Source organism: Acomys minous (genome assembly GCF_964271855.1).
Source record: "Acomys minous genome assembly, chromosome: 1".
NCBI lineage: Eukaryota > Metazoa > Chordata > Mammalia > Rodentia > Muridae > Acomys > Acomys minous.
This window is the reverse complement of record NC_140483.1, coordinates 2,402,553-2,419,768: the sequence shown is the minus strand read 5'-3', so window position 1 is coordinate 2,419,768 and position 17,216 is coordinate 2,402,553. Positions and strand designations below refer to the sequence as shown.

Here is a 17,216-nt window from a genome sequence, read left to right as displayed (position 1 = left end):
TGGGGCGGGAACGGGGAGAGCGCCTTACCACATTCACAGCCTTCTTCACTTCAAGGAGAGCTGATGTTTGTGACCTATTCAACAAGCCGTGGTCCCGCAGATCATTTGTCTTCTATACAGTAAGAACTACTTTTATAGGACTGACTTATAGCCTGGGTTCTCACTTCCCAGCCACATCTCTGCTAATCAGCAAACGCGTGTGGGCTTCTGCCCTGAATCCAGGAGGAACCCTCAGCTTTGGAGCCTCTCAGTGATGGCTTTGATGGGGCCACCAGGCAGAACATCTGTGATGTCTCTCCACGCCACAGAGCTCTATCCATGAGACAGTTTCTACCTAGTTGGTTGTTTCAATTTTATCCCCCCTTTTTTTTTCTTGTTTTGAGATAGTGTCTTGCTTGTTCTGTAGACCAGGCTGGTTTTTTGAGCTCAGAGACCTGCCTGCCTCTGCTTCCTATGTGGTGGGATTAAAGGTGTGTGCCACCAAGATCAGACTAAATTACATGTTTAATGCTACAAATTATTATTTAGGAGAATACCCTTGGTATGGGCTGAGCGTTTGGCCAGTGCAGGGGTTCCCTGGGCCGCCCTCCACAGTACTGGGATTAACACCAAGGCTTGTGCTTGCTGGCAATCACTCTGGTGCTGTGCCACACCTTAGAGGCTCCAGGCCCCTTTGGGGGTCCAATGACACTTTCACAGAGGGTGCATATCAGATATTTACGTTATGACTCATAACAGTAATAAATTACAGTTATGAAGTAGCAATGGAATAGTTTTATGGTTGGGGCTCACCACAACATGAGGAACTGCATTAAAGGTGAGAACCACTGCCCTAGAGCAATTTTCCTCCCCGCTGTTACTGTTCAGTTCCTTTGTCCTAGCCAGCTACCCTCCTGTACGTCCTTAAGGCACTGTAATCTCACGTCTGCTGGAAGTACACACTGACCTCACCACCCTGTGGCCCTTACATATGATGGAAGCAAAATCTTTTATCCTCCTCCTCTTCTTCCTCCTTTCCTTCCTCCTCCTCTTCCTCCTCCTCTTTCTTCTCCTCTTTTTCCTTCTTTTTGGGTTTTCCAAGACAGGCTTTCTCTGTGTAGCCTTGGCTGTCCTGGACTCCCTTTGTAGACCAGGCTGGCCTTGAACTCACAGCAATCCACCTGCCTCTGCCTCCCTGTGTGCTGGGATTACAGATGTGCGCCACGGTGCCCAGCTGCAAAGTCTTTTCTCTCCATTACAGCCAGGTCCGTGTTGTGAAGAGAGCAGAAGTGGCCGTGCCTCAGCACTCCTCCTGTCCCTGGCCTCTACCAGGCATGGCTCACACACCAGGCTTCCCATGGGTATCCTGGGATGCTGCCTTTTTGTCTGCTCCTTTCAGGGATTTTATTGTCTTACTTTGACCAGTACTGACTTTGTGGGGGGCCATCAGTTCTTCACAGTGCTTGTCCCTCACGGAGTTCACACCCCAAGTCCTCATGAATGAACCTGTCTGTGTACTGTTGGCTTTTGTAATATCACTGCGATGATGTCAGGTTCCCCGTGTGGAAACTGGCACAGAGACAGCCTAAGCTCAACATTGTTATCTCTGGCTCCACTCACCAGCCATTGAGGAGACCACGACGATGCTGCCGTTGCTCTGCTTCAGCATGGGCAAGGCGGCGACACTCAGGACCACATAGCTGAGGAAGTTGACCTCCATGATTCTTCTCAAAGAGCGGATATCATCGTGGAAGAGACTCAGAGAGCTCTGAGTGATGTGGTTCAGAATGAGCATGTCCACTCCACCTGCAGAGAGACGGAGGATGGCTGGGCTGAGGAGGACAGCAGGGCTAAGGACGGCAGGGCTGAGGAGGGCAGGGATAAGGAGGATGGCTGGGCTGAGGAGGGCAGGGATAAGGAGGATGGCTGGGCTGAGGAGGGCAGGGCTGAGGACGGAAGGGCTGAGGACAGCAGGACTGAAGAGGGCAGAGCTGAGGAGGGAAGGGCTGAGGATGACAGGGCTGAGGAGGATGGCTGGCTGAGGATGACAGGGCTGAGGACGGCAGGGCTGAGGAGGGCAGGGCTGAGGAGGGCAAGGCTGAGGACGGCAGGGCTGAGGAGGGCAGGGCTGAGGAGGGCAGGGCTGAGGACGGCAGGGCTGAGGACAGCAGGGCTGAGGAGGATGGCTGGCTGAGGATGACAGGGCTGAGGATGGCAGGGCTGAGGAGGGCAGGGCTGAGGAGGGCAGGGCTGAGGACGGCAGGGCTGAGGAGGGCAGGGCTGAGGACGGCAGGGCTGAGGAGGGCAGGGCTGAGGAGGGCAGGGCTGAGGACGGCAGGGCTGAGGAGGGCAGGGCTGAGGACGGCAGGGCTGAGGAGGGCAGGGCTGAGGACGGCAGGGCTGAGGACGACAGGGCTGAGGACGGCAGGGCTGAGGAGGGCAGGGCTGAGGACGGCAGGGCTGAGGAGGGCAGGGCTGAGGAGGGCAGGGCTGAGGACGGCAGGGCTGAGGAGGGCAGGGCTGAGGACGGCAGGGCTGAGGAGGGCAGGGCTGAGGATGGCAGGGCTGAGGAGGGCAGGGCTGAGGACGGCAGGGCTGAGGAGGATGGCTGGTTGAGGATGACAGGGCTGAGGACAGCACTTGCAGTCAGTTCTGCCTGCTTCCCCTCATGAACGCTGTAACCCAGAGAAGGAGAAGAGCGGGGGCTTACCCATGAGCTTTCCTGCTTTGACAACAAACTGCTCTGCAAATGCCATGTCTTCCATTGTGCCAGCAATGTAGTGGGCAGAGGCTGCTCCAAGGTCAAGGCAACGAGACACCACCTGCGGAGACAGCAGAAACAGAGGTCATCTTGGCTGTGGACAGAGTAGAAACGGTGGCCATCTTGGCTGTAGGCTTTCATGTGTAGTGTTGGAAGTAACTGTGAGAGTTTGTTCACAGAGATGTTTAGACAAGAAACTGTGTGTGTGTGTGTGGTGTATGTATGTGTATGTGTGTGGTGTGTATGTGTGTGTGTTTGTGGTGTATGTGTGTGGTATGTGTGGTGTGTATGTGTGTGGTGTGTATGTGTGTGGGGGGTATGTATGTGTGTGTGTGTGTGTATTCTTAGATGATTATTGTCTTCTGACATATCTTAGGTGGATAAATCATTTCGTTAGAGTTTAAGTCATGATTCATCTCTGCAGGCTTATGAACAGATGTTTCCAAACGCACTGTGGATGTGGGCACAGGTTTCTACGGGGGTAGATCTGGCTTTGTGAGCGTTGGTGTGACCTGGGGCTTTCAAATTCATGAGTCTTTGGGGCATGACAACATAAATGCATGAGCAGGTGCAGGAATCCCAGTCCCTGAGAATGTGCATCTGAACAGGCCCAAGGCCGTGTGTATGAACAAATACAACCAAAGAACTCTGTGCACACATGAGTGCAAACGTGTGTGTGTGTGTGTGTGTGTGTGTGTGTGTGTGTGTGTGTATGTGTGTGTGCGCGCGCGCGTGCGCGCGCGCGCGCATGTGCTTAAAAGCAACAGTTCTATATTCCTGTGGGTATCTGTACCTGCGTTTCAGAGTGCAGGCCACGGGGGAGGGGCAAACCTTTGTACATTTGTGTGAGGCTATCAGCCGGGCACAGGAAGGCACACTTATCTGTGGATACAGCACACTCACCTTCTGGAGGCTTTCCTCGGACCTCGCAGTCAGCACCACGTGGGCCCCCATTCTTGACAGATGATATGCCATTTCTCTTCCAATCCCTTTGCTGGCCCCGGTGACCACCACTCTCTTCCCTTGGAGCATTTCTGAGGAACCACAAATGCTGTGAGTGCCCCGAAAGCCTTGCTTCGTTCGGCTTTACACACTTAATGGCTGTGAGCCCACATCAGTTTGCCTCATGCTGTAAAGCACTGAAGCAACACTTGTAGCTATTCATAAACAGGCCGTCAGCGTGAGCTTGGCCTGGATGCCCAGAGCCCTTTTGCCGTTATCCTTAAAACCCCCCATGTGCAGAGATCAGAGACAAGGCCAGAGAGGCCAGAGTTTGGCTAAACTGCCAGAATTGGGCACTTTTACCTAATTTTGCTAAATTGAAAGAGAATCCTTAAAAAACATCTGAGAGCGTGTTCAGAGATGCCAGCCCCTCTACTTAGTCATCAGCTTTGTAGCCCTTTAACTTTGGCTTTGGCTTCTCAGCTATCCATCGCCCCGCGGAGCACAGCTGTGTGGCTGAGCTGTGTGCTGGGCATTGCCTTCACGTCTGTAGGTCGGAAACTGCTTTCCGTGTTGGATGCCAAACAAAGCATGGCCTACTTGGCCCTACGGTTTGCCCCTCTCTGCCCCTCTCTTGTCCATAGCCTGTGGGTAGGGGATACAGGGTTACGGACCCACATTAGAGTTCCCCCTTTCTCACTGGCTTAGGCATCAAGAGCACAGCTAGATCCTTAAGCACACGCCAGCACCCCTGTGTCTTAAGTCTGCTCCTCCAAAGGGGACACACTGGTACTCACCTGGCCTGAACTCGTCATGTGTGGAGTAGTAGTAGCCCAGGAAGAGCACCAGAAGAGGGAGGAGGTATTTTTTCATAAATGCCATCAAACGTGGAGCCCTGTAGGACATACAGAGAAAACCTGCAGAGCTTTCTATAACCTCCCAGGCAGGCGGCAGCCTCTGAATTGTGTCATCAGGGATGGAGGAGGCTGGAGGAGTCTCAGGCAGCACTAGCCAACTCCCCCGTCAGAGCAGCGATGGGCTGTGGGTGGGATCCCATTCGTCCCTGGCAGCCCGCGTGGTAGATTTCATAATGGACAGTGTTTACTCCATTTCATTGAGTAAGAGGCGACTTCCAGATGGCCAGGCTCATGACTGTGCAGGGCTGGGCTCCTGAGTATCTCCTACTATGACTCTGTGACATCCCTTGTATACATGGCATTAATGGCCTTGTAAGAGTGGTTTGTCAGAGAGAGAGAGAGAGAGAGAGAGAGAGAGACAGACAGACAGACAGACAGACAGACAGACAGAGACACAGACACAGACAGAGACACACACAGAGAGAGAGACACACACAGAGAGAGAGACACACACACACAGAGACAGAGAGAAACAGAGAGAGACAGAGACAGAGAGGATTGCTCTAAAGAATGTGGGGCTTTTGGGGAAATGTGAGTAATACCAAATAGAGCCAAACTCAAGCCAAATCTCACCCTTGGCCCCACCTCTCAGTCGGAAGCAATTAAGAATAACAGCACAAACAGCAAAATAAGCTCAAGAAAAAAAATGCGCATGTCTTAGGAGGAAAAAAAAAATAAAGAGTAAATAAGCCATACAAGCCCCACACTCAAGTTCAACGAGAAAGCGTTACAATATCAAAGAGAAGTTGCTACCCGGCCAGACCCAGACAGCGGGAAACCCAAGCTCAGTTCAAGACTCTCAGGCAAGTGCAGTGGAACGAACTCTTATTGCTTTAACAGAGAATAAAGAAGAGACAGTGGGTGCCAAGACAGGAAAAAAGGCAGCAGGTTGTTAAACTGGGTTATGTACATGCTATGGAGGAGCAAGGAACCCAAGAGGATGCTGGGAAAAGGAGGTGGACCAGAAGAGGACCTAGACTGCGGCCTTCTGCTACAGCCAAACTGTTCTCTCATAAGCTGCAGTGCCAACCTCTTTTTACCTCTACTTTGAGACTGCATCTCAGTAAGTTGCCCAGGCTGACCTTGAACTTGCACTTTAGCCTCAGACTTGTGATCCTCCTGCCTCAGCCTTCCAAACAGCTGGGATTTCAGCCCTATTGCTGTAGGGTCCTAAGGGGCCCAGTGTGCCTCAAGCAAAACTACCACAGAGTGTCCAGGTCCTAGGTAAAACAATGACCCAGTGGAAGCGTCAGGAGGAGAGACACCCAGGAATTAAGACTTTATTATTATGTCAAGACAAAAATAACCACCGTCATATATTGGATTAAAGAATAATCCTTATTTCAAGACCAGCCATCTGAATCATGAAAGTCACCCCAAGGCAAAGAACTTTCTGGATTCTGGACATTCCAGTTGAGTTGTGGAGACACTGGAGCGTCCAGCACAAGAATGTGTCCTTTGAGGAGAGATGAGGCCTGAGGGCGGGAAAGGCCAGAGTCGGGCAGCGCTCGGAGAAACCAAATCATGACCCCAAAACTGTCTCTGGAAATATCCAGTGACTCTTCACTTCAGAGCAAGAGAAAATAACTTCAGGCCCAGAGGAGATGAAACAATTTGTCAACAAAGGCCACAGCTGCGAGGGATGCTTCCAGAAGACAATAATGGTTTGAGGACAGCGGGGAGTTGGAGCCGAGTATGCAGAAGGCACAAATGGAAAGGCTGAAATGTAAGGGGGAGCTGCAGCCCTGTCGTCAGGAGTGCCAGGAGCACGGGTGTTTTTAGAAACATCTTTATGCTACCAAGGCACACGACAGACAGGACTTCATTTTCTTCCCCTAGGGGAAGAAAATAATACTGCTGTCCCAACCTTATATGATTAACAGCAAAATCATGATTTGGGTGCAGAATATAAGATAATTTTTTTAAAAAATGTGCTTAATAGTGAACTTATAGGGAACAAGAGAGAGTTGTTTAAAAATATCATGATGCTGATTCAAAAGGAAGGTGGGGTGAAGAAGCCAAAAGAAAAATCAAGAGAGAAAAGAAAAGAATGATAAAGAGAGAGAGGGAGGGAGAAGAGAGAGAAGAGAAGAGGGGGGAGAGAGGAGGGGGGAGAGGGAGAGAGGAGGGGGGAGAGAGGGAGAGAGGAAGAGATGAGAGAAGAAGGGGAGAGAGGAGAGAGGGAAAGAGAAAAGAGAGGAGAGGAGAGAGGAGAGAGGTGGGGAGAGGGAGAGAGAGAAAAGAGGGGGGGGAGAGAAAAGAGAGGAGGGAGGGAGAGAGGAGGGAGGAGAGGGCTGTACTGTTTTGAAAATAGAAACTTAAAGCCCAGATTGCTGAGTGTGGCCAGCTGGATGCAACAGGTTAAGGGCTGCAGAAGCAGGGTCCACAATAAAGTCAGTGACAGTCCAATGCTGTCTGTCAGAAGACACATTAAAACCCAAACCACCAGATCATCAGAGAACCTAGTAGCTGTCATGCTGTCAAAACAGAAAAACATCCAGAGTCCTGATGTTCATGACCTGCAGTAAAGAATTTATAAAATGCATTAAATAGAAAGGACATGTGACAGCAGAGATACATGGGCCCTTAGCAGTTCTCAAACATTTGAGTCTCAGAAGCATTGTACCTTTAAAATTATCAAAGAAGTGTTAGTTGTTGTTGTTGTTGTTGTCTGGTATTTTAAGACAAAGTGTCGCTATGCAACCCAGGCTGACTTGAATTTGTGATTCTTCTGTTTCATCTTCCTGAGTGCTGGAGTTACAGTTGTATGTCACCACACCCAGTGCCAAAGAAGTGTGTGTGTGTGTGTGTGTGTGTGTGTGTGTATTGTGTGTGCGTGCGTATCTGTGTGCATGCGTGTGTATGTGTGCACACGTGTGTGTGCGTGTGCACACATGTGTGTTTGTGTTTGTGTGCCTGTACGCTTGAGTGTGCGTGGGAATGCAGGTACACATGGAGGCTAGTTGTCCTTTCTCAGGATCTGTCTACTTTGCTTTTGGAGATTGGGTCCTGCTCCAAACCTGGAGACATCCTCCTGCCTCTGCCTCTCCAGCTCTGGGATTATAAGCACAGGCCATCACACCAAGATTTTTATGTGGGTTCTGGGAATCAAACTTGGGTTCCCATCTTGCGTGGCAAACACTTTATGGATGAAGCTACCATACCAGTCCCCAGTGTCAAAGAACTCTCACAGGTGTTTTCTCTATTGATATTGATGCAGAAATTTAGTCAATGACATTTAAAGTTTAAAAATAACAAGGCTAGCTTCCACATAGGGCAAGAGTGTTCCATATCTTGCAGCCTTTGGAAAAGTTAAATGTCTCAGCATTGTAATGGCCCCCAGACCCTAGCACAACTGACTCCACGATGGAAGTGACAGTCGGGCTGTAAAACTCAGCACATAGACAGCACCGCCTGCAAAAATGAAAACAAAGACCTAATCCATCCAAGTCCATCATTCTAGGAAAAGTCCCAGATGCACTGACCTTGCCTTTTGGCTTCTGTGGTTCTGCTTCTGGCTAACTGTTCTTGATAGCGGAAGTACGTCAACCCGGGGCATGGTTTATGTGTTTACAAGCTCACCCTGAGAAGGGCTCTGTGCTGTCCTGGGATGCCGAGTGCAGTCAGCAGCTGGCTAATAGAGACTTCCTATAGCTTAAGCCGTGTCTGAGCAGTCTTCTCTGGTGAGCACCCCACATTTCTAGAGGTCCCAAGAAGATCCCTAGAGACCAGACCTTGAGATACCAGGGGATCTCAGCATCCCCCCAGAGCAAGGAAGAGTGCAATTGTAGGGTTACTCCTAGGGGGTGTGCAACCTGAGATGTTCCAGGATCCCAGGACTCCCTTTGAACAGTCGCTGCCTAATGCTTCATAGGAGTCTGACTCTTCTACTCCAAAAGGAAACGAAGTAGAAAGTCACCTGCCTGCCTGGTCCATCAGCTCTGCAGGTGAATCTGGTTAAGACACCTGCTGTTTGGGCACAGGAATCTTTGGACTTGATCGATCATCAGATGGTCAGGATCCATGTGAGACGTCAGTGGAATCCTGTCTGTTCAGGTGTGTGAGTGTGCGGTGGCCACCCTGGTTGTCTTTACTGTGTGTGTGTCTCTCTGTGTCTTGTTTCCCTGTACTGACCAGTAGCTTTGTCTGGTGTGAGACCCACTCTGGCTTAAGACTTGTGCCCTCTTATTTGGGATCCAAGTCCTTTTGGCCCTGTCAGGTTGCCCAGAGAACTACCACCAACAGCAGCAGCAGCAGCAGCAACAACAACAACAACAGAACAACAACTGCCTGCTCCCCTCCAGGGGCACTTGCTTTTGTTGCTTGGTGCTGCTCATGGTCCTGATTGGTCCCCGTGTAGGGTCTGGGAGGGGCCAGCCTTCTCAAGCAGGTCCCTTGCCATCTGAGCAGGATGCACACAGGGAGGGGGTAGTTCTCTGAGCTGAGCATTCCCTCCCCAACCCCAACCCCTGGGGCTCTAAGCAGCCCCAGGGAAGAGGAAAAAAGGAAGTTCCACTCCTAACTCTTTCATGATTTATGTTTCTTTTAAACCAATGATCCATATAATTGGAAAACTCAAAACCCACCATTTCCACATGGATAGTTGCTAATGCTTTTACCACCAGCCATGTCCACGACATGGTCTACAGCGAAAGAGGCCTCCTCACCACTGGGGGAAAGGACATTGAAAACAAAGAGAAAATCTTGGCCCTCTCAGAGGCTGGTTACTTGGCTTCCTTACAAATTGCTGTCCTGTGCTGCTGAGAACATAAAACAGATGACGTCCCTGAAGCAAAAGCCATTGACCTGGCTGCCCAACAAATGGCTCCAGGATCAGTGAGACCTATTCATATTCTGAGGACATACTCTGACCCAGTGTTGCCTGAGAGTTCATGGTACAACCAAGAGAAAACAGAAGATTAAAAAAAAAATGTTGGCGCGGGCCTGTAATCCTAGCACTCAGGGAGACAGAGGCAGGAGGATTGTTGTGAGTTTGAGGCCAGCCTGGTCTACAAGGTGAGTCCAGGACAGCCAAGGCTACACAGAGAAACCCTGTCTCAAAAAACAAACAAACAAACAAAACAACAACAACAACAACAACAACCAGAAACAAGAAACTAAAACCCAACCATCCAACAAACAAATAAATAAAATAATTTTTTAAAAAGGACAGCTTGAACCCACAAGTCAATGGAGAACACCAGAGGGAAAGATCATTCTCCCAGAAACAACTGGCAGGACTGTTGGTAACTGACCTTCACCAGGTATCACCTGGGATCCACAAAACTTTCTGAGATGTCCAGACCAAGGTATGTCATACCTGAAGTGCACAGTCTACTGTGGGATGGCTCAGCCAGATGCCAGGTTTGTGCTCAAGTAAATCTAAAACAGAGAACCTTACCCTGGAAGGATCCCTAATGAGAGACCAACACCCTGATGAACTCTGGGAAAACTGACTATCCCGTGACCTGGCCTCCCAGGGGAGGATATGAGTACCTGCTACTTTTTATAGATGCCCTTCCTGGGTGATTGGAAGCATTTCTCACCCAGACTGAAATGGCTTAAACAGTTGCTAGAAAGCTCCTCCAGGAACTGCTCCCCCGGTTTGGCCTCTCCCTAGCAATGGGATCCAATAATGGCCTGGCTTTCAAAGCCAAAACTCATAGCTAAAGCTTTAGAGATAGACTGAAAACGTACTATGTATATAGACCTCAGAGTTCTGAGCAGGTAGAAAGAATAAACAGGATTTTAAAAGAAACTCTAACAAAACTCTCCTTAGAGTCTAGTGAAGGGCAACTAGATGCCATTCTTCTGCCTTGCTTCAGCCTACTGCACCCCATGTAGGGGGGCTTGCTCCCTACAGCATTATGCTTGGAAGACCTCTCCTTCTGCTTTCCAGGCTCAGAGAGGCAGCAGCTAGCCATTCCCTTCTCAAGTCACCTCAAGCCCTCCAGTTGCCCATAAAGGCTACCCAAGAAGCCCAACCGATGCCCGAGTCCACCGCCAGTTTTCCCTTGTTCGAAGCAAGTGACAGTGTGTAGGTCAAGTACGTAGCCAGAGTGGGTGTTGGAATTAACCTGGGAAGGGCCATTAGTGCCAATTATCCCCACTCCTCTGGATGTGAAGGTAGCTGGCAGAACACCATGCACTCACCACTCCCAGGTCCAGAGAGCAGGAGCCAAGGATGACAATGACCAATGGTCTGTCCACTTTCATTGGTCCCCAGACCCTTCTCTCTGCTCCTCTACTTCTTCGCAAGTCTTACGGTTGGTCCAACCCCCACTGCCCTCAGGCCTGGATCTGGGGGCTGAGGAAGGCAGATCTACAGGGAAGGTACTTGCTAGTGTGACCACAGATCAGAAACCCATATTCAAATGTGTGGTTGTACTGGAGGAGGGAGTGGGAGAAGGAAGCCCCTCCTGAGAAATGCACAGTAGAACATGTAATCCAATGGTCATAAAGATGCTGGCCTTTGGGAAACATGGAAAACCCAGGGAATCAGAGTCTACGCCACAGGAAGGGACCTTGGGGACAGAGTTAATCATTCCCAGCCAGAAGCTGTCCCAGATTGCTGGTTATGCTTAGAAACCTGACCCTCGTACTTCATAGGGATAGGAACTAACCAGCATGGCAGCCCATTAACTGGCAAAACTAACTGTGCCTGGGGAAGCCCAGAGTAACATTAGAGGACTTACAAGGGTCTTTAAACTTGTCTAACATCCCCATGCTGGTCCAGCCTCTTTCTTTTCTGTAGCCTAGGACCTAAGCCTAGGAAATGGTACTCCCTCCATCAGCTCAATCAAGGCAATCCCTCATACGTATGCCTAGAGGCTGACCTAATCTAACTGCCCCCACACAGGTGTGTCTCCTAGGTGATTTCAGATCCTGTCAGGGTGACAGTAAATAACAGCCATCACACACTGTCACTTCTGGGACACCCAAGTAAGTCTAGGTTCCGGATAACCAATAGCTGATGTTCAAGGATGCCTCTTCCCATAGCTGAGATGGAGCAGGCTCAATGGCTGCAAAGCCTGAAAACCCAAGTTTGAACCCTGCAGACCACATGGTAGAAATAGAGAAATGAGTCCTGCAGATTGTACTCCGTACACATGCGGTGTCATGAACATATGCATATATACACACACATGTAAACACAACAATAAAGGTAACAATGTTTTTTAAAGGTTGAGATGATGCATTATGGATATATAAATAATAGCTGTTGGATGACAGATAATAGATGGATGGGTGGGTAGGCGATAGAGGTGGTGGATAGATAGCAGGTTAAATAGATAGTTGATGAATAAACATGTAACTGACACATAGTAGATAGATGATAGATGGGTAGATAGAATCATTGTTCTCTGCTTTCTGACTATATAGCTGCCTCAAGCTCCTGCTACCAGGATGATGTACTGTACCCTGGAGAGCTGAACTGCATCAGCCCTCCCTCCCTTAGGTTGCTTCTATCAAGGTGTTTCATCACATCAGCAGGGAAAGTCACTGAGACGGTTTTGGAAATACTGGGAAAGTCTGCCTTGGCTGTGCCTTAGATTATGGCCATGGTTACTAAGAGCATCTCAGTTACCTTCACCGCAGTGGAGCCACACAGCATGGCCACTGTCTTAGTCAGGGTTCTGTTGCTGTGAAGAGACATCACGAACACAGCACCTTTTACAAAGGGAATCATTTAATGGGGACTGCCTTACGGCTTCAGAGGCTTAGTTCATTATTATCACAGTGGGAAGCATGGCAGAGTGCAGGCAGACATGGTGCTGGAGAAGGAGCCTAGAGTTCTACATCTTGACCCACGGACAGCAGGAGACTGTGTGTTATACTGGGCGTAGCTTGAGCGTAGACCTAAAGCCCACCCCCACAGTGACACACCTCCTCCATCAAGGCCACACCTCCTCCAACAAGGCCACACCTCCTCCAACAAGGCCACACCTCCTCCATCAAGGCCACACCTCCTAAAAGTGCCTCTCCCTATGGCCAACCATTCAAACACAGGAATCTATGGGGCCATGCCTATGCCAACCACTGTAGTCACAGATGGGGGCTCAAAAGGAAAAGAGGAGTGGGCACACTGCCCATGAGGTTGAGGGGAAGACTCATCTGCTGAATTTATTAGGGCATTTACCATGTGTGGTGATTTTGTTTGGAGAAATGTGGACTTTGGATTAGAAAGGCAGTGGGATGGTTTAAGCGTTGGCTTAATGAGCCATTCATTCTAGTGAGAGCATGGAAAACAGTAGTGCCGAGGGTGATTTGAACTGTGGCAGCCCAGCTCAAGAGGTTTCAGAGGAGGAGAATATTAACATGTGACCTAGAGATGGTTCATGTGATATTTTGGTGAAGAATGTGGCTTCTCTCTGCCCTTCTCTGAAAAATTCTGCCTGAGACAAAATTGAAGAATTATAGATTAACAGCTTTGGCAGAGGACACTTCCAAACAATCTAGCGCTGACTGTGTTGTGTGGCTATTTGTGGCCAGTCGTATGCAGATCTATAGTGAAAATGTGTTTGAACAAAGGGGCCATGTTCCAGTCCCATCAAGCAGCAGAACTTGGGCATTGGCCACATGGTCATGGCTTTAGTATCAAGAATATTAAAAAAAAAAAAGGCGGGGGGAAGGGTTGGAATCTCCCTCCATGACTAAGGAAAGCTGCTGAGGTCAGGCTTGTGTCAGGAGTGTCCCTGCACGGAGGCCCAGAGAGGCCCTTGGGTGAAGCTGTGAAAATTGATTAGGGGTTAAAATGTGTTTAGACCTAGATAGATGTTTTAAGTTGATAATGATGAGATATGATAGATATTGATTTACACTCAGAATTTTAGACTCGCCAAGATAGGGAAGATGTTTTCTTCAAGGCTGTCAAATACAACTAGCCAAGTCAGTAAGAATGTGACATTTATATAATTCCTGATTGCGTCACGGTTCTTCTTGCTGCTAACAGGGAGTGGACCCAGCCCAGGAGAGAGGAGTGTGTGCAGGCCACAAAGCTCTGAAGAGCAGCACTTTGACGTCACACATGGAGATGCAGAGTTTGGTTCCGGTCCTCTCCAAGCATTTGCCCACCATGCCCCCTCTCCTCCCTGTTGGAGCAGCGATGTGCAGCCTGTGCCATTGCATGTTGGAAGCACGGGGTCTGCTTTTCGGTTTTGATTTTTCAGGGCAGTAGTTATGAGAGTGCCATGAGTATCAGATACTTCGAACTGTGTATTCTAAAGACACTGTTGAGACTGTGGTAGACTATGGAGAAATTTGAAGTTGGACTAAACGCATTTTGCATTATGATATGGCTACATGCCTATGGGAGCCGGGGAGTGGAGTGTGGTGGTTAGAATGGAAATAGCTCCCATAGGCCATTAGGGAGCGGCACTGTTTGTAGGTGTGGCCTTGTTGGAGGAGGTGTGTCATTGGGGGGCTGGGCTTTGAGATTTCAGAAACTCAAGCCACACCTAGTGGCTCACTCTTTCTTCCTGCTGCTTGCTGTCCCCAGATGTGGAAGGCTTAGCTAGCTCTCTAGCACCATGTCTACCTGTGTGCGTCCCACCATGATGATAACGGACTAAACCTCTGAACTGTAAGCCGACCCTGTTGAGTGCTTCCCTTTATAAGAGTTGCCATGGTCATGGTGTCTCTTCACAGCAACAGAAACCCTGACTAAGACCCCGTGGGTCAAGCAATATGAATAAGAAGGCCAGGCCTTACGAGACAATGATGAACGTGTGCTGTGGGAAGTCTACAGTGAGGTGGGTTGCCAGGGAGAAAGCGATCAGACGTGTGGGGTGGGCGTGCAGAAGAAGCTTGGAGTGAGCCCATCCTTGGTCCACGCTGAACTGTGTGGAGGCAAAGGAGGAAGAGTAAATATGAACACTGAATTTGCTTCCAGGAACGTGTGGGATAGAGGGGAGGCTTGTTTTTTGGGGGAGCATTCCATGTAAAGGGAGCTGTGGGAGAAAATAGAGGGAGGTGTGAAAGACAACGGTGTGTTTGGGGAACTGCAAACCGCACTATATGTTGGACCATTAAATTTCACACAGCGGTTCCAAGAGGGGAGGCTGGACCAGAAGAGAAAGCAGTGCATGCACCTTTGAGGGTCTTAAGTAGCCCCACTTGGAGAGGATGGTTCTGGACTCCTCTTTCTAGTTGTGTAGCTTTGAACTCAGTGCCTCTCCGTCCCCACCCTGGGATGCTGCTGGTCCCCTGTCTCTTTGCAACCTGTCATTGCCTGAGAAGAAAAGCCTGAGACATTTTGGCTCTTCAGGATCACCCATCTCTTCCTGCCCTCTGGAATTTTACTTTGTGCACCATGCCATGCCTCCATGGTGATGTCCCTGGGGTGTGCAGCACCCTGGAGCTATGTCCAACCTCATCACCAGGATCCTCAGGCCTCACCGAATCCTTTTGCCACCCCTTTCTCTGCTGCCTGACTCTAGGTAACACTTACTGTTTCTCTCTCCTCCTTTTTCCCTCTCCTTCCTTTGGCCTGCATCAGTTTTTCTGCTGGTTTATCTTTCTGTCTCTCTGACAGTCCCTTAGCTTGCTCTATAGACAGACTTCTCTCTCTGAGTCCTTAAAAGCCAGACTTAGCCTTGACTCTGTTCTTTCTCTTTCCTTCTCTTTAGTTGCCCTCAATCTTACGGCTTCACTCACTGTCATTTTTCTTGTGTTCCCTTTCTCAGCTGTAGGGAGCATGGCCCCCTATTCATTCAGTGTTTCCTTTAACGCCTCATGAACACCTCAAACCCAACATGCTTAGACTGACCTGTTTTCAATTTTCACTTATTGTAGCATGTATGTGTGTGTGCATGTGTACATGTGTATGCATGTTCATGTATGTATGTGGGTGTGCATGTGTGAAGGTCAGAGGACAACTTGTGGGAGCCAGCTCTCTACCGTAGGTCTTGGGGATTGAAGTCAGCTTGTCAAGCTTGACAGCAAATACCTTTACTCGCTGAGCCATCCTGATGGCCCAAACTATTTTTTAACAGCTCTACTATTGAAATACAGTATTTACTAGAAAACTACTTCATTTTCTTTGTGCGATTGGATGATTTTTAATAATTTGCAGAGCAAGGAAACAATCACAGCAACCCAACTTTAGAGCATTTTTCCTACCTGACACACACCATCGCCTCCAGCCCGGCTTGGATGGCCACTGCTCCTCTTTCACCTTTGTAGGCTTGCCTTTTCTGGGCCTTCCCCAGCAGTGGGGTCACCTGACAGGTCCTTTCCAGTTCGACTTCTTTCACCTTGTGTGGTATTCTGAGCTTGCAGGGCTTAGCACCTTGTTCCTCTGTGCTCTTGCTCTCGCTCGAGAGAGAGCACAGTGGTCGGAGCTGTCCACCTCCTGCCTCCGGGAGCACTGGACAAACGTGTGTGGTCGTTTGGTTTTATTTTCTGGTCTGCATCTCAGGGTGACATAGTTGGCTGGGTGGCCAACTTCTGTCTAATGTTTTAAGGACAGCTGCCTGATCCCCACGACCTTTTGTTCTCTGTTTCCGGGTGGTGTCTATTTTGACGGATGGCTCCACCTTCCACACAGACTAACCTCCATTAGTCCTTTCTACACCTTCCTCTTCATAGCTCCACATTTCCTCCTGCCAACGCTGCCTTGTAAGTGCTTCTAGAACCATCTCCCAAGCCTGCTTCACAGTGACTGTTGTAACTCAGACTACTGCTCGCTCTTTCTGTTTAAGTAACCTACTCCGCCCTCTGACATGCCATCATTTCTAAATTCAGACCATTTCTCCTCTTTAAAATATGATTGCAAAATACTTGGTATGTGCCCAAGAATAAAAAAAAAACAACATAGTTTATGAAGTCTAAGAATACAAAGGAAGCCGGGCGTGGTGGTGCACGCCTTTAATCCCAGCACTCGGGAGGCAGAGGCAGGCGGATCGCTGTGAGTTAGAGGCCAGCCTGGTCTACAAAGTGAGTCCAGGATGGCCAAGGCTACACAGAGAAACCCTGTCTCGAAAAACCAAAAAAAAAAAAAAAAAAAAAAAAAAAAAAAAAAAAAAGAATACAAAGGAATCCTGTGGGTACCAGCTTGTTACATGGGCATCATCAATTCCCGGGTGTTCTATCCAGTTCACGCTGTGACCCATCAGTGTGGACGGATCCAGTGGTTCCTCATGGATCTTAAGATAAAATCCAGAAACCTCAGGTCCTCTCCCCAGGAGTTTCCTCTTCTTCACTTGAATCAGTCTTGTCCTTCAGACACTGCCCTTCAAAGTCCCATGGAGGGGTCTTCCTCACTTTCCCTGGGACCAGACAAGATGTACCCAGAACTGGCCACTTCTCTTCTAAGCCAACTCTCCCTTCATTCCCAACTCTCCTCCATATTGATAGCTGAATTTCTGTGAGGGCCAAAGGACAGTGACTATCGCCCATCCCATCCTGCCCAGCACTGCAGAGCCCAATCCATCTTATCCAGCCCTGCAATACCCAGCCCTTCTTACCCAGCCCTGCAGTGCCCAGCCCTTCTTACCCAGCCCTGCAATACCCAGCCCTTCTTACCCAGCCCTGCAGTGCCCAGCCCTTCTTACCCAGCCCTGCAATACCCAGCCCTTCTTACCCAGCCCTGCAGTGCCCAGCCCTTCTTACCCAGC

The 17,216-nt window shown here is 49.4% G+C and overlaps 2 protein-coding genes across 3 annotated transcripts in view; one reads left to right on the top strand and one right to left on the bottom strand.

The window, feature by feature from the left end:
- The window catches only part of LOC311602637 (UPF0739 protein C1orf74 homolog), a 121,103-nt gene that overhangs the window by 63,445 nt on the left and 40,442 nt on the right, over positions 1 to 17,216 (top strand). The gene's annotated exons all lie outside the window — the stretch shown is intronic.
- The window catches only part of HSD11B1 (hydroxysteroid 11-beta dehydrogenase 1), a 47,036-nt gene that overhangs the window by 17,164 nt on the left and 12,656 nt on the right, over positions 1 to 17,216 (bottom strand). The window contains exons 1-5 of one of the 2 annotated variants that reach the window (XM_084790956.1): positions 15,721 to 16,035; positions 4,480 to 4,577; positions 3,644 to 3,774; positions 2,690 to 2,801; positions 1,600 to 1,785 (exon numbers count right to left, since the gene is read on the bottom strand). In XM_084790956.1, the coding sequence (XP_084647082.1) occupies positions 1,600 to 1,785; positions 2,690 to 2,801; positions 3,644 to 3,774; positions 4,480 to 4,577; positions 15,721 to 15,734 (541 nt within the window). In that variant the 5' untranslated portion in view covers positions 15,735 to 16,035. Of the gene's footprint in view, positions 1 to 1,599; positions 1,786 to 2,689; positions 2,802 to 3,643; positions 3,775 to 4,479; positions 4,578 to 15,720; positions 16,036 to 17,216 lie in introns of those variants that run through there. The other variant, XM_084790957.1, reaches the window with a different exon arrangement.